The sequence below is a fragment of the Calonectris borealis genome, chromosome 22 (genome assembly GCF_964195595.1).
Source record: "Calonectris borealis chromosome 22, bCalBor7.hap1.2, whole genome shotgun sequence".
NCBI lineage: Eukaryota > Metazoa > Chordata > Aves > Procellariiformes > Procellariidae > Calonectris > Calonectris borealis.
In genome coordinates, this window is record NC_134333.1 from 5,356,094 (window position 1) to 5,381,206 (window position 25,113).

At 41.9% G+C, this 25,113-nt stretch overlaps 1 protein-coding gene across 2 annotated transcripts in view; it reads left to right on the forward strand.

Moving 5' to 3' along the window:
* MYO1D (myosin ID) overlaps positions 1 to 25,113 on the forward strand; it is a 160,751-nt gene that overhangs the window by 34,224 nt on the left and 101,414 nt on the right. Inside the window, exons 2-14 of one of the 2 annotated variants that reach the window (XM_075171202.1) lie at positions 2,325 to 2,533; positions 3,387 to 3,480; positions 4,251 to 4,416; positions 6,011 to 6,064; positions 7,001 to 7,096; positions 8,191 to 8,307; positions 9,567 to 9,770; positions 10,926 to 11,071; positions 11,155 to 11,269; positions 12,008 to 12,178; positions 16,983 to 17,053; positions 18,795 to 18,869; positions 20,438 to 20,570. In XM_075171202.1, coding sequence (XP_075027303.1) covers positions 2,325 to 2,533; positions 3,387 to 3,480; positions 4,251 to 4,416; positions 6,011 to 6,064; positions 7,001 to 7,096; positions 8,191 to 8,307; positions 9,567 to 9,770; positions 10,926 to 11,071; positions 11,155 to 11,269; positions 12,008 to 12,178; positions 16,983 to 17,053; positions 18,795 to 18,869; positions 20,438 to 20,570 — 1,651 coding nt within the window. Of the gene's footprint in view, positions 1 to 2,324; positions 2,534 to 3,386; positions 3,481 to 4,250; positions 4,417 to 6,010; positions 6,065 to 7,000; positions 7,097 to 8,190; positions 8,308 to 9,566; positions 9,771 to 10,925; positions 11,072 to 11,154; positions 11,270 to 12,007; positions 12,179 to 16,982; positions 17,054 to 18,794; positions 18,870 to 20,437; positions 20,571 to 25,113 lie in introns of those variants that run through there. The other variant, XM_075171201.1, reaches the window with a different exon arrangement.

Below are 25,113 nucleotides of genomic sequence, written 5' to 3' on the forward strand. Positions count from 1 at the left end.
TTTTTTTCTTTTCTTTTCCTCGGCAGGTAAAAGGAACCCCCTTAACCTCTCTGTGCTGACCATGAACCCTCCACCCAGGCATCTGGCAGTACGGTGGGGCTTAAAACCTCCTCCAGAAACTGCTGTATCTTTTTTTTTTTATCATTAATAGTGCCTTCAGCGGTGGTTGTGCTCCTGCTGTGCAGTGACTTTTGGAGAGCAGTCTGTATGTTCTCCATAGGGCAACTGGCCTTTTTTGGATGGCCCATCTCCAGAAAGATGGGAAGGATTGTGCTGATTCTGATGTCCTTGTAATGATTTCCGTTACATATATATGTCCCAGTGTGATTTGATCTCCTTAATAGAAACAGCGTTGTGTGTGTTTGGTTTTTTTAAGCTCTCCTATGTATATATGTAGAGTCCCTCGTGCTCCTGAGAGGGCAGGAGACAGGCAAGCCTGGTGGTATATGATGTTTTTGCACCCACGAGTGTCTTGCATGTTTAGTATCTTCCAAGTACCACAATTCCCAGCTGCTTTGTGCTTCAAAGAATTAAAATTAGGGATGGCAAATGACAAAGACTGAGTGCGTGAGGCTTCCTGTGTACCTAAGTCCGTCTTCTGGTTTTCCAGTGAATAAACTGTTTTTTAAGAATCAGGCTGTGATTCTGTATTTCATACCAGGCTTGTGTGCTCGTTGCTTAGTGTGTTGCCTATATGTTATCCATCATTTTTGTTGCAACAGTTACCTGCTGAGCTGCGGTTGGTATTACTAATTATAACGGCCTTATCTTTTCTGAAATAATGTTTGGTAGCTTTCGAACAGCGTATTTGTCTAAAATATAAAATATCTTTGCATTTTAAGCTCGCTGTTGTTTTGGGAAATGCATGTCAGGACTACCTTCAGTTAAAACTGAATGCAGGAACAAAAAGATGTTTTGCAATTCTTGTGTCTTTTTTAGTGAAGTATTTCTGGAGGAAGCTGGAATTAGAGGCAAAATGGCTTTTAGAAAGTGGAATGCTGGTTGCTAGATTATATTTCTTGAGTTTTATTACACCTGCTAAAAACTAACACTGCCAAGATGCTGCAGAAAATTCTCAAATGAACAATAGAAAATGTCAAGCCTGTCACCACATGGGGGTGGTAATAAATTCAATAAAGTAATGCTAGAATTTGTGCTGTAGTCCATCAAGGATGAGGAAGGCCCTTGTACTCTATAGAGGTGTTATGGTGCCATCTAATGTTGTACGATTTAAGTACAGGCCGCAGACAGGTATTTAATGGTAGAAATGCCAGAGTTTGTATCTCGATCTCTAAATCTGCTGTCATCCGTTCTCCTGAGAAGCAAATGCTGTATGAATTCTTCAGCTGTTAATCTGAAATTCCTTCTGTGCTCTTCTGCTGGATCACTTTTGATAACGTGAATTTCTTTGGAAACATCTTTTAACTTAAACACTTTTTTTTTTTTTAAACAAACATCAAGTTATTTTCTGTCTTGTTTGCAGAAAGAATTCTAAGGACCAGGTAGGGTTTAGGAAAGTTGTAGTTTAGCGTTGTTTTCCCAGGTTCTTAAAAAGCTTTCCCTTCTGGTTTAGCAGCAGTAATGGTATCAAAGTGCCTTCTAATGAAAGGATGGAGTGGAAGCTAATTGCTAGAGCTGAAAGGCTGTAATTTGCTTCTTGGCTTGTATCTTTGTTTACTTTCTTGCAAATGTGATTAGACCTCTAAGTGAGTGCCTTCAAAACTTCTGCTTCTCTGGCCTGAGCTGGGCTGTGGACAACTGTAGAATGTGAAAAAATAATTTGCCTTTAAATCCCCTTTATGAAGCAGATTGTATAAGCTCATCACAAACTCATGTTTACTTATTGTCAATTGTAGAAACAGTAAATTATATTAACTTCAGTCTTGCTAAAGAATCTCTTAGAAACATTTGTTTCTGGCAGCATGTTAATGGCAACGAATACCTGAATATGCAGAAAGCTGGCTTGATTGCATCGGCAAAGCAAAAATTTGCTATACTCGGAAATATAGTCGGTGTTTGTGCCTCAGGAATCTGATCGGTCATGCATCTGTAAGTGAAATAGCAGTAGAAGTTTCCTTTGTAGGTGGTAAGATTCAAGGATAGCCCTAGTTCTTAGTCCTTGTAACATCAGCTCTCTACGTAGTACGCTAACATGCCATCCGGGCCACACTGGTCAGATAATGTCCGTAGTCAGGGTTTTATTATAATGGTTCAGTACGATGATGGATTGCAGAGTTCACCTGATGAAACGGGAAACTTGCTTGGAAGACATATTCTGAATCTCTGACTAATTCCCTTTCTCCCTTTTGTCTCATCCCGGGTAGGTTTGAAAAAGGACGGATTTACACGTTTATTGGGGAAGTGGTCGTTTCCATGAATCCTTACAAAAACTTGAACATCTATGGGCGTGACATGATTGAGCAGTACAAAGGAAGGGAATTGTACGAGAGGCCTCCTCATCTTTTTGCAATTGCTGATGCTGCTTACAAAGCGATGAAGAGGCGATCAAAAGACACCTGTATTGTAATATCAGGTAAGCTGAAAGAGCTTTTCATTATGATGAACGCTTGATCTTTGTGAAATTCTAGGCAGAACAACAACGATTCGGCTAATGACAGCATTTTATAAAAGAAAACTTCATTAATCTTAAAACTGCTTATCTGCATTTGAATCCGTGTGTGGAGACCTTAACAATTATTTCTTACCTAATTCAAGAGCTGGTGTCAGTCATTAGCTTAATCTGTGCATGCAAAGTGATAACTTGAACATGAGTCCTCTGCTTGCTCTGCCTATGTGAATGGAGATCAGCGAGAACAGGGTTCCTGTCCCTCTTCAGAGAACTGCTGATTTTTTGTCCCTTGGACGACTGGCCAAGGTTTTGTTCTCTGTTTCGATGGCCAGGCTGATTGCTTGTCGTGGCTCTAACAGTGGGAGCAGGGCTTGTACCATGAACGGTCTCTGTCTGGATCCTGGCACTTCGTTTCCTTGATGTTCCCGTGCTTTAGCAGCTCTGAAAAGCGAGAGACCCGAGGTGGTGTGCTGAACAGTAGCCTCTTGTATTGCAGCTCCCGGCACTGCGCTAGCCAAGCCTCTGCATGCCAGTCTTTCTCCTCTAACAATATTCCTTTTGATCCTCTGTGTGCCAGGCCTTTTACCGACCTGTGAAATCTTGCATCATAACTGCTTCTAAGTCGGCGTAGCAGCAACGACCAGGCAGGGTTACGGCTATATTTAGAAAATGTTCAAAGTGCACACAAATAAGATTGTTTTAAAAAAACAATAATAAAAAACCCAAACGCTGTCAGGGTAGAATTAAGATATACTGTTCAGTGATTTGCTTTGCTTTTTTTTGATCAGTTCTGTCATCTTTGTATTTATGCCCTCAGGTGAAAGTGGGGCTGGGAAAACTGAGGCCAGTAAATACATTATGCAGTACATAGCAGCCATTACCAACCCCGGTCAGAGAGCAGAGGTGGAAAGGTAAGGGCTTTGCAGAAAAATAAGTGAGATTGTTCTGTTTCTGGATCTCTCTCTGTGGACTGTGTAGCACCATGTTATTAGATGGTCTCTTGTACTAATTGCGTGCTGATTTTACAGCATTTACCTAACTTCTTCAGATACTACTTTTACTCAGGGAATTTTGCGATATTGATTGCCAAATTCGCATAGAAAAAACTTAGGAAAAACTCAAGCCTTCAAACTTTCAAAATAAAAACAATATCTAGAAATCATGTTTCCTGCGGCAAATCGCCTGGAATACTGTGTACGTTAGAATAGCACGTTGAGTGCAAGGAGCATATTCCATGACCTTTCAGGCTTGCGTACTCCTGAATTGCAAAATGCGCCTGTCAGCCTTAGAGTAAAAGTTTTTGAGCAAAGAATGTGGCTTTCTGCTGAAACAGACTTAGTACCTACCCCAACAAAAGTTTTGAAGATTACTTGCAAAAGAGTTCAAGAAATTGATTTCAAAACTTAAATATGTAAAGGAACTAAATTTTTGATGCTGTTTTCAGTGGGGGTATCTGGCCTTTGGTTCCCATTTGCTTGGCTGTAAGGAACATTACCGAAAGCTCCCAGCTGATTTCTCATGGGATTGCTAATGTCATACACAGCTGCCCAAATATATCATCAAAGAGCATCTCTGCTGTTACTAAATTCTTCTCGAGAAATACCTGCGAAAAAAATTTCCATGGTTTGAGTATACAAGTCTGGACTTACCCTGTTCTCTTTTCCATTTACCTGTACTACAGAGTGAAGAACATACTGCTGAAATCCAACTGTGTGTTAGAGGCCTTTGGCAATGCCAAAACAAACCGTAATGACAATTCCAGCAGGTTTGGAAAATATATGGATATCAACTTTGATTTTAAAGGAGACCCAATAGGTGGGCATATCAATAATTACTTACTAGAAAAGGTAAGCCACGCTCACTTTTAGACTTAGAGGCTTTTGTGTAGTTACTTTTGTAATAAGTGCTTTGCCATTAGAAAGTTTTCCTTTCAAACGTGGTATGTCAAGAGGTGACGTATGAGGGCATAGAATCTCGTTAAAACTAGGGCTTAATTTTTTTTTCCGGAGTTAGTGTAAGTAACTGTAAGTAACAGCGCTGCTGAAGCACTGGCACTGCTCTGTTACTTTAACACCACTGCTTTCAGGGCTCACCACCTAAGGGACTAGTGTTACTCAAAAGCTGACGAGCATATAGGTGTATGTACTTCCTATCCAGAGTAAAAGCTGAGATTAAAAGCTGAGGTTAATTTAACATCTGCAAAACTCCTTCTTTATAAGTTCCTGCATTGAGATCTCACTGGTGAATAAAAGGAGAAGAGATCTAGGTCTGTAAGTAGCAACGGTGTGCTTGAGAAGCGTTATTCTGGCATAATGCCACAGCCTTGTGTGATCTTTTAGTAGCTTTGGGTTTATATATTCCAAGTGATCCTAAGCATAATTTTTTTTCATGTCATTAAGTGGTAGCTGAAAACATTCGAATATGTAAAACTCTGTAGAGAAACTGGGCTTGGTCTATTAACAGTTCTCGTTATGTGTGAGACACACATCTGGCTTTAATTTATATGTTTGACCACATCGGCTAACATGCTTTTTTGTTTGTATTTTTTACTTTTCCCATTATTTCCCTGAAGTCTATTTTCAGAATAAACACTTTATTTTAAAAAACAAAACAACAAACCCAAACATTTAACATGTGATGCTTTCATGCAAAAGGAGTGGGGCTGCAGCTGCATGACTTAAATCCCGATCATTTATTTCATCTTCTTGACTTCTACCAAGTTAAATTTATCTCCATTTTGAAAGCAGTTGAGATTCTGGCCCGAACACAAACAGTTAACAGACAGTGACTTTGCTCTGCAGCAGGGACACATGCCTCATCATTCTCTGGTTCAAACTTGTAGTAACATAAAACAAGGATACGTTGCTTGTTGAGCGAATTTCTGCTGCATTTAACATTTTTTTTGTTTTGTTTGTGCTGTTTTACGCTGATCTGGAATGAGTGCTCTGAAGATGGAGTTGTCGCTTGCTCCCTAAAACAATGCCCTTGTGTCAGAGCACAGCGTTCGCTTGTGCAGTGCTGGGTGCTGTCGGTCAGCCTGTCCTGGGGTTGTAGAAGTGGTTACCGAAAGGTCCTAGCTGTGGCCTCTGGATCATTTTTTTGTAGTCACACAGTCCTGTTTTTCATTTCCAGCGATTAAATAACTCTTAAACTAAAATGACGTTTTATTTGTCTCTTCCATGAGAGCGATTCTGTAGTTGCCACATGGGATTCCTGGTTGGAAGTAGGACGTTGCAGCTGTTACGCAAGCTGGTCTTCTTGATTATAGACTTCAAACTCCATGGTCATGCCTAGCTAATAATGTTCATAACAGACTTACTGTAAGATAAGATCAGTTTGGAGGTGTCCTAGCAGTGGCGAACTGATGCATTGGTGTCTAAGGGGAGGTGCTGGGCCGTCCATATCCAGAAATACCTATTTTTGTATTTTGTTTCCCCTCAGTCTCGCGTGATTGTGCAACAGCCGGGGGAACGAAGCTTTCATTCGTTTTACCAGGTTTGTATTCATTTGCTGAAACAAATTACTTTTCTCAAGTTTCCCAGACATGTTAGGCAAAATATTTAAAGCTTTCACTCTCTTGTGTGTTTTGCAAAGGGTTCCCTTTTTGTTGCATCTTGGGTGATCTTAGGTTCTTTAGTTCTTTGAAGAGGCCTGGTCTGGGGAAGGAGCATGGGAAGATTTATTTTTTCTATCCTCCAGTCCCATATTAACACATTTGTAAACTTAAACGGAGGCTAACTAAACAAATATGGTAGAATATTGGACTTTGACTCACTGTTTTATTTGTAATAAGTCTAATCCCTCTATTTTCTCTTGAGGCCTTTAGTCCATATGGAAGTAATTTTATGACACCAAGTTGACTTTCTTTTTTTCTTTGGGTTCTTTTTAATGTCTTCCATGTTGTATGGTGGTTCCCTTGTGCGTCTTTCAGGGGAAATGGTCGGCTTATTAGTATAACCTTTATACTCAGTTTTGCGGCGAGAGAAACGTAGGTTTATTTATTTTTTTCCCACTTGCGCAGTACTCCGTGATGGCACGTTAGCACCTTTCTCATGAACGTGCCATTTCCGTATTGGAAAGTCTCTGTGTATAGCAGAGAAGGTAAATGTGATTGCCAAGACACATCTGTGGCATGTCACAGATGTAAACATGTCTGGTCTGGGAAGAGGTTCAGCTTGTTTTCTAAACAGTTGTGTCACTCAAAAGGACAGGCATTTAGGCAATGTCTTTCTGAGGGTCAGAGCCCTACAACCATGCAGACCGTGTATTTTGCACATGTTGTGCTTGTGACTCCAGATACTGCAGCTGATTCTTCTGTAGCAGTAGTTTAATGTTTTTATGATTTTGCTTGTCAAGCAGATGAATAAGAAACAAAAACAGGAAGGATTTCATTTTTTTCATTCACCGTTTCTTAAACTACTCTTTGTACAGCTGCTCCAGGGGGGTTCTGACCAGATGTTACGTTCTCTACATCTTCAGAAGGACGCAGCTGCCTACAGCTATATCTGTCCTGGAGCACAGATAAAGGTGAGGGTGGTGTTAGTGAGTTAGAGGTAACTTGTCTTAAAATTGTAAATGCTTCTTGAAATACTTAAAGTACTGCTGAGCTAGCAGAAGCTGAGATCAAGATTTATGGGATGAATATGGAAAGGTGACACCAATGTGCTATTTTTAATGGAGTTTCTGGCCCTAGAAGACAAGCATATGTGTACTTGTGCCTACTACACTTGTGTCGGCTTATAAAAAACAATCAAGTGTAGTAGGAGACACATCACCTTTGTTAATAAATGCAGGCATAAATATTTGACCCGTTACCAGTGACAGACTTTCCATGCTTCATAATGGGTAACTTAAGCTGCTTTCTGGACCAAAAAGCCATAAGGACTCATTTTTTTACAGTAGGACCATTTGAGTTACTGAAGCATTCATTCCTCGTATCTGACTTATCTTCAAGAGGACCTCTGAGCAGGAAAGAAGGGAAAAAACCCATAAAGTTTTTTAGCACAACAAGATCCTGAACACTTTAAATACGTCTGAAGTTGTCCCTAGTGTTGTGCCTCTGAAGCAGGGTCCAGACAAAAGGCTCCCTGATTTTCTAATTGCTTTCCTGAGATGCTCTTTGGCAAACAAACCCGCAGACCTTCTCAGACGCCTTTATCGGTTTCTGTAGAAATCTGCGGTGAAAACAAACCCAGATGATCAGGAGGGGAGGGGGGCAGAGGCTCATCTTGAGAAAGATGGTGACCAGAAATTTACTGCTGGTGCTCTGCAGCTTCTACTCAGAGGGTCTGTGACTGCAGTTGTAACTGTTGTTCTGATTTTTTTATTAATTGCTTCTACCCTTTCACGTAAACTCCACTGGGAAAGTACTAAACTATTTAATCGTGCTGTGATGGATTTCTGTATTGCATTGCTGCTAATATACATGTGTGTCCAACGCGGGGTTCAGCGCACAAGCATACGGTATGGCATTACAATAAGTTGAGAAATCTCATGACGGTGTCTGGCATCTGAAAAATAGCAAAGTACATATCTATTTCCCATGGAGTTGCAAAATCTTTGCTTTCTCGCAGTTGACTTCCATTAAGCCCTTCATGTCCCAAACGTCTCTTTCCCCTCAGTGTTCCATCAATGATGGTGCAGAGTTCAAAGCAGTAGCTGATGCCATGAAGGTGATAGGCTTCAAGCAAGAGGAGATTCAGACCGTCTACAAAATAGTGGCAGCCATTCTTCACTTGGTAAGCTCTCTGCCCGCAGGTATGGGTAGGCTGTTCTTCAGGAGGGGTCAAGCAGTATACCTGTACTTCCAGCAGCTCTAATTTTCTTGCTGCAGAAGCAGTTGGAAGATCTGTTGGCTGGAAAAGTGTATACAGTTTACAACTTCCAGTGGTGAGTGAAATTCCTTGACGAAGTAGGACATTGCAGTCACGATGGAAGATCACATTTATTCCTGCCTATTCCAGATCCCAAACCAGACATATCACAAAGCACTGGGAGCTGTTAAATATTCTGAAAAGGAATTGAAGGAATTGTTTGGGTTTGGCAGTGAAGGGGGTGGGGAGCTGTCACCTCGCTATCCTTCTGTCCCCTTTTACCCTCACGCTCACCACCACCACTGTGATTTTGCCGGAGGGAAGGTACTTCACATCACGGTGGAGGCTTGAGCACAGCCAGATACAGGAGACCTCTTAATTCTCTGTGTTCTGATGCCAAGGAAATCCTTCCTTCACCCATATTCTCCTGGGACCCACACAGTCTCCTCCCCTGCGCAGTGTCCTTGTACCTCAGATCTTAACGTTTCTTTGAGGAGAGAGGCACCGCAGGTGGGCAGGAGGAAGGTGGCAAAGAAAACGGTAGCTTTTTTCCAATTTTTTCTCCTCCTTGGAGTAGTTATGCCCCTGTGCTGGGGAAGGGAGTGGAGGCAGAGTCAGGCCATGCAGACAGGGTGTGAGATCACTGCTGCAAATAATGCAGTGGTGTTGCTTCTTAAGTCCTGGCACTGCAGCTATTCAGTAACAAAGCTGTTGTGGTAGTGCACTGCCAGTCCAGCCCTATCAGCAGTGCTGACTTGTCAGCTTCCCCAGAATATTCACCTTTGGGGGCAATAGCATTGCAATAAGAACCGCAGCCTAGCGTTCTTGTGGCGGGCTGCGGTGGAGATGAAATGCAACATCCAGCGTTTGTATACTTAATGTCATTACCCACCACTAGACTCTGAATCTTGAGACAGTGTTTGATTAAACACTGGAAGTGTTTGATGTGATTTTTTTCCAAACGCTGAGCTGAACACTGAGCAGGAATGCTTTTCTTTGAGTCAGGCTTTGCCGCTTCCACTGTTGTTGGAGCTTTATGGGTACACAGATACGCAAGGCCCACCCTTCTAATGTATTAGGAGATTTACTGACTTGAATAGCAGGTGGCATATGGATGAACTTGGGCTGTACTGATTTATATTGATAAAAGATTAAGAAATCTGGTTTCTTGCTACTTATTGCAGGGAAACTTGAAGTTTTCTGTGGATGGTGATACGCCTGTAATAGAAAATGGCAAGGTTGTGTCGATCATCGCAGACTTGCTGTCAACAAAATCTGACATGGTGGAGAAGGCTCTTCTGTTTCGAACTGTAGCTACAGGTCGGGATGTCATTGACAAACAACATACTGAACAAGAAGCCACCTACGGCAGAGATGCCTTTGCAAAAGTGAGTTTAAATTTCCTTTCTCTGCATCCAGTTTTGTATGTGACAGTAACTCAGATGCGTTTCTTCTGCTTTTGCCTTTTGGTTGAGTTGTGCTTGGTGCAGCAAAGAATGGTGCTGCCTGAGGAAGGCATTCGATATTGAGTTGCTTTCATAACTGCACATCTTTCAGTGCTCGGTCCCGGTAGGATTCCTGGGTGGATCAATAAGTATAGTGCTTGCTGAGACACAGGAAGTCTGTACTTAATGCGGATTTATTTCTGAATGTATGCGCTCCTGTGTTCTATAGGGGGATTGCAGCGTCCCTACCCTTCCCTGGCTGTGACACAGCATGCACCACAACCAGCAGTGCTTGCGGCACACGGAAGAGGGGAGGGAGCTGCGAGCCTGGCTTGATCGCGTCTGCAAAAGGAATACATTGTGCAGGGCTGAATATTTTGCGAAATACAATTCTTGACTTCATTTAGCAGTTAAATTCAAAGAGTAGAGAGTGGAACTGTAACATCTAGAACTCAGGTTGGAAACCCGAAGTGCTATCTTTTTTTTTTTTTTGGAAAGCTGGATACTGGTGACCGAAGGAATGACAATTGTCCTTCCTTTAAGCAATCAAATGACGAGGAAAGAACAGATGAAGTTTCGAAGATTCTTGATTATTAACTTGACTTTTTTTCCTAAGATTATATGTTTGCACAGCTTCGCAGTACATTTTGAACATGCAGACTGCAAAGATACCTATGCCTACAGAAAATTTTCTTTCTGAAAGGTGAACAGGAATATTTTACTGCCATTGTGTTCAGTTGTTAGGTTTCTATAACTGAACTCTCACTCGCTCTTCAGTGTTGCTAAATTATTCTCAGATATGGAAGTTATTAGGCAGATGAAAAGCAGACTGGAATCAAATTAGGGGAACCACTGTACCTAGTGACCTCTCTAGGATTTAGACTTCGTGTAAGTGAGTTTTGGAAGAAAGAAAAAAAAATATTTTCACTGAATATTTTCTTCGTGTCAGTAGCTGTTCACTTTTAGCAGAACGTTATCTGTAGCTTTTGTTTAGCTAGGGCAGCATCTTGAATTAAGCTTTGTAGCACCATGTGTTGCATTTACCAGAAAGAACTGAGACAGATAAAGGCAAAATTCCTAATATTTGTTTCCCGGCAGGCTATATACGAGCGCCTCTTTTGTTGGATTGTGACACACATCAATGATGTGATTGAAGTGAAGAACTATGACACTACAGTACATGGGAAAAACACTGTCATTGGCGTCCTGGATATCTATGGCTTTGAAATATTTGACAATAACAGGTGAGCCACGTTGCTAAAGCACAGTGCTGTGCCTTCTCCTTTCCCAGAAAACTCATCACCTTTTTTTTCTTATGTTTTTGCAGTTTTGAGCAATTTTGCATTAATTACTGCAATGAAAAACTACAGCAGCTCTTTATTCAGCTGGTTCTAAAGCAGGAGCAGGAAGAGTACCAGCGAGAGGGAATTCCCTGGAAGCATGTGAGTGATCTGGCAGGGCAGGGAGAAGTCGATTTGAGGTCAGTGTACCAAAATAAGTCCCAGATCTAAAGTTGCTCCACATGTATGCTCCCGTTGAAGTCGATAGGACATCTGTGTCCACACCAGCTGTACTGTCAGACTTGCTGTCTGGAAGAAGCTAACCGTTTATCTCACAACATTTCTATATTTGCCATGGTTTGGGAAAGTGACTCCAGGTCTGAGTTAAAACATATTGTGGCATCTCTGTGATGCCACACACATCACTGCGTGTTTCTGTTCTGAGGGCTTATGTATTTTGTCTAGTTGTAGCTATTCAAGTATAAAAATCTTGAGTTCTCCTGTTCAAATTCCTTTCATAATGCTGAGGACAAGATGCGCGGTTTTCGCTGTGGTGACTGTGCGCAGCTGAATTTTAAAAGACATTTTAAAGTGCATTCTGTAGCAGTTGATTTTTAGCAGCGTTCTCGAGATTTATGTGAGGTGTTTGAAAGATACCTTCAAAAAAGATACCTTTGAAAGATACCTTTGAAGTACCTTCTCTGCCGTTTAGTGGTAGAAGAGTAGCCTGCTTGATTTTGAGTTAGTGATCAGTGTATTGAAAGCTGATTGCTTCTTCTGTGAATGGTGGGTCCCATTCTCTCTGTCAGACACGTGGTACTGTTCACCAGTGGTCAGCACTGGTACTCCTCTCTTTCACTAGCCAAAGTCACAAATATACCTGTTTTTTGTTTTTTACAGATTGATTACTTTAACAATCAGGTCATCGTCGACCTGGTAGAGCAGCAGCACAAAGGGATCATCGCCATTCTGGATGATGCCTGCATGAATGTTGGAAAAGTTACAGACGAGATGTTCCTCGAGGCTCTTAATAACAAGCTAGGGAAGCATGCTCATTTCTCCAGCAGAAAGGTAACATACGCCTCTGTCTCCTCAAAACGTGCTTCCTTTCCTGTGTGATGCCTCTTCTATTTTTCTTAGACTTAACAGAGCAAGGAAAAAGACTTTCTGGGGTTGGAATCGTTACCATCGAGTATGAAATGAAATGCCTGAGAGCAGCAGCAGCTCCTAACGACAGAACAGGCCGTCTGGGCTGGGTTTTGGTCGCGCCTGGGGCGGCCCCGTATCCGGCAGAGGGAGCTGCAGTATGTCCAATGTGAGATCAGTTTTATTCCAGGCATAAAAGAAGCCTGAGCTCGTGCTTTGACATATCATGATGTCATCTGTAGCCAATCGATGCGCAGTTTCAACCCACGTGACGTTCTTCCCAGGCTGCTCTAATACATAGTGACAGTGAAATTATTCACACTTCTGCTTTATTACAGCGCTGTGATTTTTTTTTTTTTTTTTTTTCCCCATCATCATTGGCTACAAAACATGTTCATCTCAGATTGTACCTATGATCATCCAGGCCCCTCGACTTGCTTTGGTTTTGGTACAATGTACGAATTAAAAGGCTTTATTTATTCCTCACTTGGCAGCATATTGAAAACAACCTGATTAATCTGAGAATCTTTCACACTGAGTAATCAAATAAGGGCCTTTAATTTATTGACGTCTCTCTACTGAGAAACGTTGTTTGAAATACATCGTTTAGAATGCTGGTTCCCCCCTTCTCCCTCCCACCCCAGTACAATATTTTATGTAGGTCAGAAATACAGAATTAGCATGGTTGTATAAGATATGTGCTGAAGGCTGCCTCCAGGGAGGCTGAATATAAACAATAGATCTGGATGTGGCTTGTTTGGGTAGAGGCTAGGATGAAAATAAACTAACCACTTCTTCCTCCCAGATGTGGCTTTCCTTAAGTGCCCTTTAGCTGAGCACACCTGGCATCTCATCTGCCACATCCATCCTAGCTGAGGGAGGGGGAACGGGGAATCTTGCTTCTCCTGTTAACCTAGATTTTACGTGCTTAAGCAGCAGATGCGGAGCATGTTCTGAGTAAACTCACCTGAAAAGAAGAATTTTCATGAAGCCTAGCCTGGGTTTCTACATTTTAATGCAAATCACTTCTTTTACTAGTAGTAATAATGATTGTGAATAGTGAAGCCTGAGGGGATGGAGGCTTAAATCCTCTGCAGTGGGGTAGTGTGGGAAGCGGTCCGGTTTCTGGAGCTGTTTAGTCAATAAGCTGGTAGAGAAAGAAGTTCCGTTTCTGTTCTGTCCTTGGTCTCGTATCTGCTAAGGTGAAGTGGTTCCATCTCGGAGAGAGCAGGTAGTACTTTGATACAGTGGGGAAGAGGACTGAATTTCGTAAAGTATATGGGAGGCTATAAAATGAAAATTTAAAAAAAAGAAATTCTGTTTGTCCTTACCTTCAGGAGTCCCTTCACAGCATGGGAAGCATTAAAAGGAAATATTGCCAGTTGCAGCATTCCTCAGTAGGGGGTGGCATTGTCAGAAAACTGTTTGCACAGACTGAGAGGGAAACAAGGAATACTGCTATAAATAATGTTTATGGAGGGTATGATGTATCTTCCTGGCTTGCTAATTTCTAGTTTAAATCAATATAGCCTTGAAAAAATTGACCCATAGAACTCTCAGCATCATAATTGTTTTTTTCCCCCTCCTGCGTCTTTGCAGATGTCCTTTCCCAGTATCTAAGATATCTTCCTCAGTCCCATCTAGAACTCCTGTAGGAACCTGAGCTTTCTAAGCCAGCCTCTTCTAGCTTGAATTAAAACAAAGGACTTGATTTCATTTCATAATTAGCTTTTGTAGACTGCAGTAGTTCTGTCCAGATACTGTAAAGTTCAGCATAGATCAAAGCCGTTCCTAAAGAGTTAAAAGTACGTGTGCTGTGTTATGGGAACAGCTCCCATCTTTCAGCCTGAGTTAATGCTTCACTGCTCCCCCGTAGAGCAGGTTGCCCACTGGCTCCATGTGGATAAGCTCTAAGGGGCTGCTGTGCCCTAAATAGTAGTGTCCTAATTTGTGTACTGCATGTCTGATCTGCTGCTGTCTGCTCAGTTGTCCTGGTGAAAGCCAAACAAACCAGGAAAAATACTGGCAAACACCTCCACTATGAGTATTTGTGGCAAAATTTTATGTTCCTAGAGCATGGGTCGTCCTTATCTGAATTCTCTAATGCTAATCTAGATCTGTAGACGCGCTCACTATTCTGATAGGACTTCTCAACATCACAGGTTCATTTTCTCAACATCTTTAATTTTTTCAGTTGATCTTTATACGTTCAAAGGATCAAGTGCAGTGATAGTCTATGAATTCCTAAATCTTCAAAGAGTGGAAAGTTCTCATTAGTGTCAATCTCAAGAAACTGATTGTGAAGGGAAGAGTATGAGAAGGTCCATTCTAGTCCACCTGACACAGTATCTTCCAAGACACTAGGCAATAGCGAAGGTCTAAGGTCAAATGCATGATGGTCATTTGATATGCTCCCAGTCTCCAGTGATCTGCGGTCCAGGAACCTCCTGAATCAGGGCTGGTGTCCTTAAGAGTTTTTTTTCTTTTTTTCTTTAAATTGACAAAGAATTCCACAGCTTAGATACTCACGTAAAGAGCTCTTTTCTTCCTGTTTTCATCCCTTTTTCCTTTTAGGTGACATCTGTTGCCTCCTAGTTCTTGAACAACAAAACACGGTTCCCTGTGTCTTCCAATACATCATCTCCGTGTTGATTGCCATCGTCTCCTGGCATTTCTTTCTTAACCTGAAGAGGCTCAGTTCATTTGGCCCTTCCTCCTGTAGCAGTCAGTACGGTCGATCGGTTTTGCCCTTCATCAAGCCTCTTCCAGTTCTCCTGTGTCCTTTTTGGGATGGAGGACAGTTAAGATACTTGTTGTGTTGGACAAGCTTGGGGCCCATCATTTGCCATGAACTTTGGTTTTTCTCTGTGTGTATCACTGTATTTATGTTGAATTTCATTTGCTCTTCTTTGCCATTCCTTTAGCCTCTCGTGTCTTCCCGCAGTTCTTCACAGCCAGCCATTGTTTCTGCTTCCCTGAATAATTAAGTACCACCAACAAGCCCGATCACCTTCCTATTACCCTCAGATCATAGCTCATTTAAGACGATGTTAGCAGTGTAGAACTCAGCACAGGCCCCCGCAGGACTCCTGTTTCCCATCTTTCCAGCAGTTATCTGTGTGAGGACCCTTTCTCTTATCTTTCATAGCAGCTTAAATTCTTTGAGTTGTTAGTGAGGAACTTTGTGAAAAAAGGCTCAGAGAAATCCAAGCAGCCTGTATCAACTGTATCAAAACACGTGCTGTTTTTTTTTTTTTTAATAATTTCAACTGATTTGCCCAGTAGACAGGAAGTTCAGAGAGAATCGCTCCTTAAAAAAACCCAACAACCTAGCATCATGTTAAGCCAACTTCCAGTTTCTCCAGTACTGGATGAGTTTTAAGCGAGAAGCTTGTGCAGCCAACCGCATCCCGTCTGGTAGCCGCGGTTGCTTCATTTCGTGATGTTTTTGCTTGTCTTATATCTCTCCTGTTGACAAGTTGGTTTGAGATGTATGTTTTGGCTGGTTGAAAAAAGGCATTGCATCCTCTATAGCCCCTCGCTGGTGAACACAGCTGCAAAAAGAAAAATGACTTTGTTTTCCTGGTGTGGCCTCATTTCTTCATTTTCTCCGTGTTCCTTCTACACCTTGGTCATCTATCAGCTCTGCAGACCCTGGCGTGCTTCCTGCTCCTGCTGTGCTGGACTTCTTATTCCTTTGTAACCTTCTGTGTACCTTGTTAACTCAAACTTTTTGGTTTCCTCCTTGTGATTTTTCTTTTTTAATATATTTTATTTTCTTTTTTTACATCTGTTCTGTCAGTTTGAGCCAATCTATTTTCTACTCTTGGACACAGGTAAAGTTTTTTTGAAGGATATCTTCCTGCTTCGAATAATCTCTCCTGCCCTGCAATTTAACCATGCTAATTTCCTCTTTTATTTTCCCAAGACTTTTGGTGGATAGTAGATATTTGGTTATAGCCCTCGGTGTTTTTAAATGGTGCCCATACTTCCTGCAAAGACTTAATTCATCTGCCTGCCCCTTTTGGCTTTAAAAAAAAATCCTCATTTTTATCTTGTTCTCCTTTTTTAATTAAGCTGAGCCTGATGGATTTCTTGGCTTCTGCTATTCCTGAAGGGATGAGTGTATTACGGCCACTGCTACCGAATGGCTGCCATGTGGGCACTTGACATCTTTGTTGCAGTGAAGGAATGTAATGGGAAGTCTGAGCTGAGAGCAGAGGGTTGGAGCTGGACCACCCTGGGTGGATCTGCAGCGGTGGTCACTGTTTGAGGGCTCTTAGATGATCTGGAGTGGTTTGGGACAGAACAAGCATTGCTATTCTAACTGTCATGTTTTGATTGCTTCATTTCTTTGCTGAGGAGGGATATTGCAATGGAAAAAAAAAATAAAAGAAGGCGTAAGAAAAAGAAGTCATAAATTAACTCTTAGGTGCAATGTTTCTGTACATGCACAAATGTTCTTTTTGCTTAATGGTGTTTTTGAGGTGGTATCAATTTTTTAATAAAACTATAGGCTCTTGCAACTTGATTTTGTACAAATACATGTTCTTATAACGCATCCATGAAAAAATATTATAAAGCGGTGTTATAACTGCATTTCACATCTACACATGCATATATAAAGTGGAATAACTATAGTTTCCATTTCTATTTCCAACGCACATTGCTCTTCCATGAAACTTGAAGGTCCACGGGTGATGCTTTAATGTATGTGAATTTATTTTAGCTTTGTGCAACTGACAAAACGCTGGAGTTTGACAGAGACTTTCGAATCAAGCACTACGCCGGAGATGTGATGTAAGTTTCTTTCAGAAATAAAGTTGCACCTTCTATTTTTGTCTTTTAGCCAGCTTTGAAGTGGTACAATATTCTGATTTAATGCTGCTTCTGGTATGAACCAGAATAGCTGTCATACAGAATTAGAGAGTGCAGCAGTTGCTTATCAATTAAATCTTATGCTGGTTACTTGCTATACAGAATATGATTTTGTACTTGGAATTGAAACAAAAGGAGAATATGGGGAGGGGGGGTGAGGGCAGAGCAGTGCTTCAGGAAAAAAAAGGAGAGGGGAAAAAAAAAAAGCCAGCACTGTTTATGCAAGAAAGCTATACTGAGCTAATAAAATCTGGTTTAGACATCTGTTTAGTACGATTATATAACTCTCTGGCTTTAAATTCTCAAATCAGTTTGAGCAGACTCAAAATAGAGGGTAGTGTTAACCTGAAATAAGCACAAGTGCAAGGAGCCTTCCCCGTTCAGGTTGAAAAGTTTTCTGTACCTGAAGCCTACACAAACGTCCACAGAATGCGACAGTAATGTGAAGGAAGATTAAGTAGAAGTGAAGGATGCCCATATGTTAGAAACCGTTCACTGTCTGGAATATCACCGGAGTGATCTCATGGTTTAGGATTTGTGTAACTACCCCTGCCAGCAGAATCTAAAGGGAGTTAATGAGGAAATAATTTAGGATTTCTTTTACCTTGGGATTAAATTTACCTTTAATTTATAAGGGTAACCAGTGGATCATACTGGAGCCCATTCAGCGCAGCTAGATTTTGTTCTGGAGTCTTTGCCGAGCGACTGCTGATAGACATCTCTGATTTCAAAGCATTTTGCCAAGGAGGAGAGAATACAAGGTGCCATATTAGTGGTTGAACCTTCTGCACTGCCAGTGGCTGAAAAATTTTGTAAAAGAAAACTGAAATGTGGAAATATTTGCGGATAATATTTGAGCCTGAACTGTGTTATGTGGAGCAGTAAGATTTGGGGGGGGCTCCATGCAGGGATTTGAATGCTGTGGGGCTCTGGATCCCAGTGCCTGCAGCTTAGGTGCAGCCTTCCTGGGGGTGGATCTGAAGCTCAGGAAGCAACTGAGTGGGGGTCACTGAATGGGGAGATTTTGGACCTTTTCTTTGAGGACAGAGCACTGTCTGTCCTGAGTCTTGGAGAAGAGATGCAACTCTGAAACGATAATCTTTCAGGGTGGTATTTCTGTGGGAATAGAGGAAGGAAAGAGTCCAAAATGTGTGTGTGTGGATTTCCAAGAGTTCCCTGTCACTGGTTATAGGCTGCTCTTGATTTCTGGCACTCTCCCACCAGAGAATCTTCCTTGACACCAAGAGGGGGACAGACTGAAAAAGAAAACTTAATTTCTGTAGGATTTAACACGAACACATGCTCTGAATTTGGAGGCAGAAGTCATGAGTTTAAGTCTGGAATTTGGGCCATCTACAACTTGCTCAAGTCCTGCCAGGTGTCTTGGCCATCATGCTCTTCACCTGCATAGTTCAAACAGCTTTCTAAAACTAGGTGTATGTTGTTCTGCGCTGGAGATGGAAAGCTGGGCGGAAGAATCCAAGGATCTAAGTCTCACACAGCAAATTAGTGATAGGTTGGGAAACAGAGCTGGATTCCTGATTAGCATCTGCTGTGTCTGTAGGAGTGCAAGGATGCTGATTTCACGCTGATACCAGCAGCTCAGAGAAGGACTTTGCTTCTTTGCAATTAACTCTATTTTCCTTTTTTTTTTTTTTTTCAGTTACTCAGTCACTGGATTTATTGACAAAAACAAGGACACTTTATTTCAAGACTTCAAGCGCCTCATGTACAACAGGTAGGAATAAAAACGTTAATGAGGTGAATTTAAATCTGATTTGTCAGAATCCTTGTTTATAGAGTGGATGCTAGAAGAGACTAACATTTTCACTGATGCTATCTGTACTGTGTGTGCAGTGCACATGAATAAACACATTGCTTTGGGATTTGATCTTGGTATATCTACTGCGACCCGAAGGTTGTTAGTCTGTTTTTTCAGTATAAAGTCCTTATTCTGTATATCTTGGTTTTGTTCTGATATAACCTTTAATTTAACTAAATTTAAAGTGTTTGTTTGAACCCAACTCATTGTGCAATCAAGATAGCTGTGCAGAGATTACCTGTGCTGCTTGATTTGTCATTAACCAGGTTTTTGGACCAGTTGCAAATGTACCATTCCTGATCTCTCTTTAATCAATGCTGAAGATAGCGAGCAGCATTTGGTCAACAACAGATATCACTGGCCCCAGCTAGAAGTCCCTGTTTTGAAAGAAAGTTTAGGGTTGAGGGGAAAAATGGGCAAATAGATTCGAATCCTTTTCGTATGTGCAATGACATGAAAAATTTAAACCATGTAGTCACATGTTGTAAATACTAATTAGGCAAGTAAAATTTGACAAGCAAATTTGAAATCCTATCAAAATGTGTGTGTGTGTATATAAGTGCCCCAGAAAACTGTTTTCCTTGACGGCTGGCATTAAACATGTTCTCATTCTTTGGTAACTGTGGCCTATCTCAACCTTTCAGAGACTTTGCTCAGAAGTAGAAGTCAGCATAAAATAGCCTGCAGCTGCATGGACAGCTCTGTTTCCCTGGGTTAAAAGCTGGTACGACTATTAAGTTAGTTTACAGTCCTGTTATGTTTACTCAGTCTACTCCCTTGAACAGCCTTGCTGTTCATGTTTTCAAGACTTCATATTAACCAAAAACCTGCAAAATATTTGCTGTGCGGAGGTTTTATTAAATTTAGCCTCTGTTTTCTGTTAAGTTTCTGGTAAAGACTGTTCACAAAGACCACTTAGGGCATATTAAACCATGTGATAGATTGGCTATTAGATGGCTGTAAATGCTTTCAGCTTTTGTCTGTTCCACAGCTCTTGCCATCCATCATGGCCATTTTACCTCACCTTCAACCCTTCAAGAAAATGTAGGCTAAAATGTATAAATTATTTTATATCTCAAGAATGGTGCAGAAATACAGCTTGAAATCAGATAGCAAGTTTCAAGGGAAGATGTTGTGGGCTATGGTCTTACTCTTTTCTGTTTTGATTAAATTGTTGATGTTTGTGGCAGTAAGGCAGAGTCTGCTTTTGATAGATCACTTCTGCAGGTTTTTTACTATCCCATTACTGCACATCTTTATCTGAAGAGGAGAATGCGCTTGTCATTTTTCCAGAATATTTGGTTGTAAGCTTGAACAGTATATTGCTCAAGAGCGAGACATGTTTTGCCCAGGAACGTCCTACTGGTTTGGCTGATACATTTTGAGCTGAAAACACCAGTAGATCTGGACAGAAGCAAGCTGTTGAATTTTGAATTTAGTGGAACTGCTGTTAGACTGTGCAATTAAAGAAGACTGTCTTTTAGCTCTAACCCTGTGTTGAAGATGATGTGGCCTGAAGGTAAACTGAGCATCACTGAGGTAACCAAGCGACCTCTGACAGCTGCTACTCTTTTTAAGAACTCCATGATTGCACTAGTGGACAACCTGGCATCGAAGGTAAATATTTCTGTTTCAAAATCGACTCCAACTTCTGATTCGTAGGGTGTAGCTTCTCCGTGGAGAGACTGCCACCTTCCTATTACTGCTATCGGTCAGAAAGCTGAGCTGAGCAACGGCAGATGAGCTTTGGTTGTGGCAATGGGCAGCTGTGAAGATCTCGTAGGGGAGTTAGCTGCCGCCCCTGCGTAAAGAAGGAGGATTTTTGTTTCCTCCGTGACCAGTGTATCTTTCACTTGTAGGAAAGCCAGTCTCTCTTTGGTAATAATTATTGTATCAAATAAATAATCGTCTTTAACAAAGCTCTTTTGGCAGAGGGCCCAGAGGATGTAGTTTCACAGTGGAGAGATTCTTTCTTTCTGGCTTTCAATGCCAAGTGAATTCCGTGAAAATACAGGCAGACCTGTGTGATTTCCTTCTTTCCTCCTCTTTGCTGTGCCAGAGGGTGAGAAGTGAAACCTTTTGTTTTACTAAATAATTAAGTTTTATAGTAGAAGGTATTGCTTTGGCACGCACCACTTTGTGTGAAGAAAGGTAGGTGAGGGAATGAACTGGGAAAGGGGCTGTCTGAACCCGGTGCAGCCGAGTGGCAGGATGAGGCGAGCAGTGTGATCCCTCATGCGAGCAGAGATCACTAAGAAATTATTTGGGTGTTACTGATGCCGGCTGACCTTGCTGGACTCCTGGCATTTTGGTGGTGATGTGGAAGGGGTATGCGGTCCACAAGAGATGAACAGTGAGCCCAGAGTAGTGGTATATGTTAACATTTAGAATAATTAAACAATAAAGGGCAATGTGTTCTGACTTTCTTCTCGGGAGTTGTGGTAGCAAAGGAAATGTTAGTGGCCCATGATCTGGAGGGAGAACGTGCACGCGGATGCGGTAAGGCTAGGGAAAGCTTTGCAGAAAGATGATCTGTGTTCTAATAAGACCTTGTGAAGAGCAGAGCACTATTGGAATTTTTGCTTGGAGTGGCAGCCACATGCGTAACAAAATCTTCGTAGGTGCTGTATGGGTCAGAGCACAGTCGTACAGTACCGGCTGTGCACAGGAAGAGAGAACTACCCGCACTGGGAATATTACAAGAAATAGTATATTGCTTCATATTGTCCAAAATTCAGAGATGAAAACACGCTTGCTTTATATTTTTGAGTTCTAGTTCTGGAGTGGATTTAATCTTCAGCAGTAAATCTGCAGGAGGGTGTGCAAGCCCGACCAAAGCTGACTCAAGGTGGTAGCTGAGCTTTCTGACTGAGAATGAAGCCCCGCAGTTCTCCCCAGTAAGTGTGTGACTAAGGGCTGCTAAGAGGATGCCCTTGTTAGCCCAGCCAGAGGCCAGGTCTTGCTTTAGGCAGGGACCATGAATAGACGTGGAGAGAGGTCCCACTTCACTGCCTGTGCAGCCAGAGAGGAGCTTTCCTGGATGGCAAATCATGAGCTGTTGGGGTTGGAGAATGTGGCCGAGACCCTGATGGAAGGGAGATGGGGCAGACTTTAGTCAGACTTCCCGAGGAGTCAAGATTTACCTGATCTGTCAGTCCCCCAAATAATTTGTTGGCTAGCCCTAACCTAAATTTGGGTATAGAGATCTCAAGAACCCAGAAAGGTTTCTCTGTGTGTTGTGAAAACGAGTAGTTGGGGAAGGAAAAAGATTCTGCTTGATGCCGCTTGTTGTTAATGCAGATCTCTGTCGTACAGAGCACTCACGTTATCTCTTGCCTAGTCAAATGGGTAAGGAACCTGACGCACCGCAGTGAGGCGTTTCAAGCAATACAGACAAAAACTGCTGGGGGTGTTGTGGTGGAGGGCTGTGATCAAGGGGTGATAGCAGGGAGCTGTTGGTGGGGAGGTTTGGCAAGCGCTCGTGGAAAAACTTCATTTGCTTGTTTAGTGGAAAAATTATTCTAGGCCACCTGGTATTTGTAAAAATAGAATAGTCAAGGGAATGCCATGCACTGTGTGGTGGTTTGAACAATTCCTACGACTCACCGTGGGAGACGAAGAGATTAAATCGCACGTTATCCATCTTGAGTCAGTAGGTACCAAAATTCATCATCGAAGGCTGGCTGGCTTATGTGAAATGAGTTCGTTTCATTCCATTTATCATCAGTATCTGTATCACAAATGTCAGCCCTTTCCAAGGATAGGCCATATTCAGGACAGCTCGTGGATTCACTAGGAAGCCGCTATGTGTGTCGCAGTACACACCTTTCCCGTTCTTCACCTTCCCTAAATTTTCATTGAGAAAGTGGTATTGAAGATGTTGGGGTTTTCCCGATTTTCTGTTGAATAGCAATGGAGAAAATTGTCTTAGAGCATTATATTTCCCAGAGAGCTATGGATCCCGTTAAAGTGAAGGCTCTCATTAAACAGATGTGTTTGTCAGGACTTAACAAGGGCTCTTGCCAAGCAGGAGGGAGCCAAGGGCTGTCTTGGTTGAGCAGTGTTTTATGGCCAACCTTTAGCATGACGGAGGGCTGGAACGAAGGGGGTGAAATTCGCACTTTGGAGTCTGCTGTTCAAAAGTTTACATGGCTAATGCTCCTTGCAGAACAGCGTTTGTAGGTACTTAAGCTTGCCAACTAAGTTACGTAGTTGAGCTTTAGCTATTTTTAGTGGAGAGCCTGGCTGTTACACGTCTTAAAACCCCCCAAAATTTGGTGAGACCCATCCTGAAGTCAAGCTTATGTTACGTTGAAGGGTCTGAATTTTGGTGTGTCCTAGACAGGAGAGGTTGCTGATAAGGGTGCTGAACACAATCGTTGCGTACTTCAAACGGTAAAGTAGAGTGCAGAGAGATAGTGCTTCTGTTTGGCCATTGTGCCTGGAGGATCTCTTTGAGGTGACTTTTGGATGTTAATAATATGTGCATGTTATTAGCAAGCTAATAACCGGGCATTTAAGCCATGCTTTGTTAGATACTGGTTATGCACAAATAAATGGGATACTCTGCCTCTGAGTCATTGCCAGTTTGGGTACTTGTCTCAGCGCTCTGACTTCTGCTGGGGGCTGGAGAGCGGGTGAACAGTTGCTGTTCCTGGGCTGGTAAAACCACTGTCTCTTTTGGGGACACCACTCATTGCAGTTACGGGTACTGTAATTCTTCCCTTGGGTCGTGTTACTCATTTTTCCCGTGCTTAACTTGGGACCGGAGTTGCACTTCTGGGGATCAACAATGACAACGTCTACGTGTCTGACTGCGGTTTGGACCCTGCAGGACTTTTTTTGGGAAGCCTGTGGTAACAGCTGATGAAAACAGCTCTCTGAAAACAGCATTGCACAAGTGGTGTTAGCTGCTGTGGTCTACGGATGTCAGAGGAATAAGGTTCCATAGGGAGAGGTAATATCAGTTCATGTTTTTCTCAGCTGTTTCTCAAAAAAACAACATGAAGATAAGCTTGAATTTTGTTGCAGTTTGAGCTGGTGATTTATTAACGTTACTGGAGTGTGCCCAGTATATAAGTGCAGTCAGTGCTGCTGTTCTCATCCTGGCCTCCCATTCCACCTGGGCTGTTCTTGCTTATCTAATATTTCTCCATAAACAACTTTAAACCATATTTATGTTCTCTGTTTCTACAGTCCTCAAACAGAATGGCAGTCCAAGAGCTCTTCTTCATTGCTACTCATTTGGCCCTCCCGAAAAGCTGCAGTTTTTTTGGCAGTATCAACAGTATCTTTAAACCTGTCATTTGGGGGAATAGTCTCAAAAAATGCTAATTTGGTGGGCAGGAATAATAATAATAATATCAGAAACAAAGCTCAAACTCCATGAATACAGTACCTACAGCATTAGATGGTGATTTAACTTTTCCGGTATTTAACATACCCATCTTTAAAGTTCTGTTCTTTTGGTATTCTGGTTTAAATCTGAAATTCGGTGATAAAGCAGAGTTCTGTGGTTCCTGAGAGGAAGGTGCAGGTGGTGTGGTTATTAGGGTATCAGGTGCTTCCATTAGGGCGAGTAGCATAAAAGTGTTGTTAACACTGCAGGAGCTGTTCACAAATATGGTTTTAACTTCAACTTGTATATACACGTGTCCATACAAGCATGAAGACTCGGGAAATATGTTTTTGGAGGATGCTGAGTTGAAGTGGTGCTTATCAGTACTGGTATCTCAATAATACTGTAATGCTCCAGACTTACACTGAGAGTCTTTTGGGCAGAAACTTCTGGTAGGTAGAAAAAAGTGCTTTTTTTAAAAAAAAAAAACAAACCAACCAAAACAAAAACTAGCTTTACAGAGTTGCCATGTAACATTTCTCAAGCACATGTTTTACTGCCCATGCTGTTCTCTTGAGGATTTGGTCTTTCTGTGATGGATAAGTTTGAGTGGCTTTTCTTTTAAATACTGACACGGGCAGTCCTTTGGCTGACACGGCTGTAAATGATGAGCTTCTCTAGGAACTCTCGCTGGACACGCATCGCTCTTTTTTCCTCCCCCCCTACCCCCCCCCCTTTTCTTTTTTTCCCCTCCTCTGTAACTCCTTTTGTCTGACTCTTCTTTCTTCCATGCCTCTGCTCTCCTATGCAGGTTGATAGGCT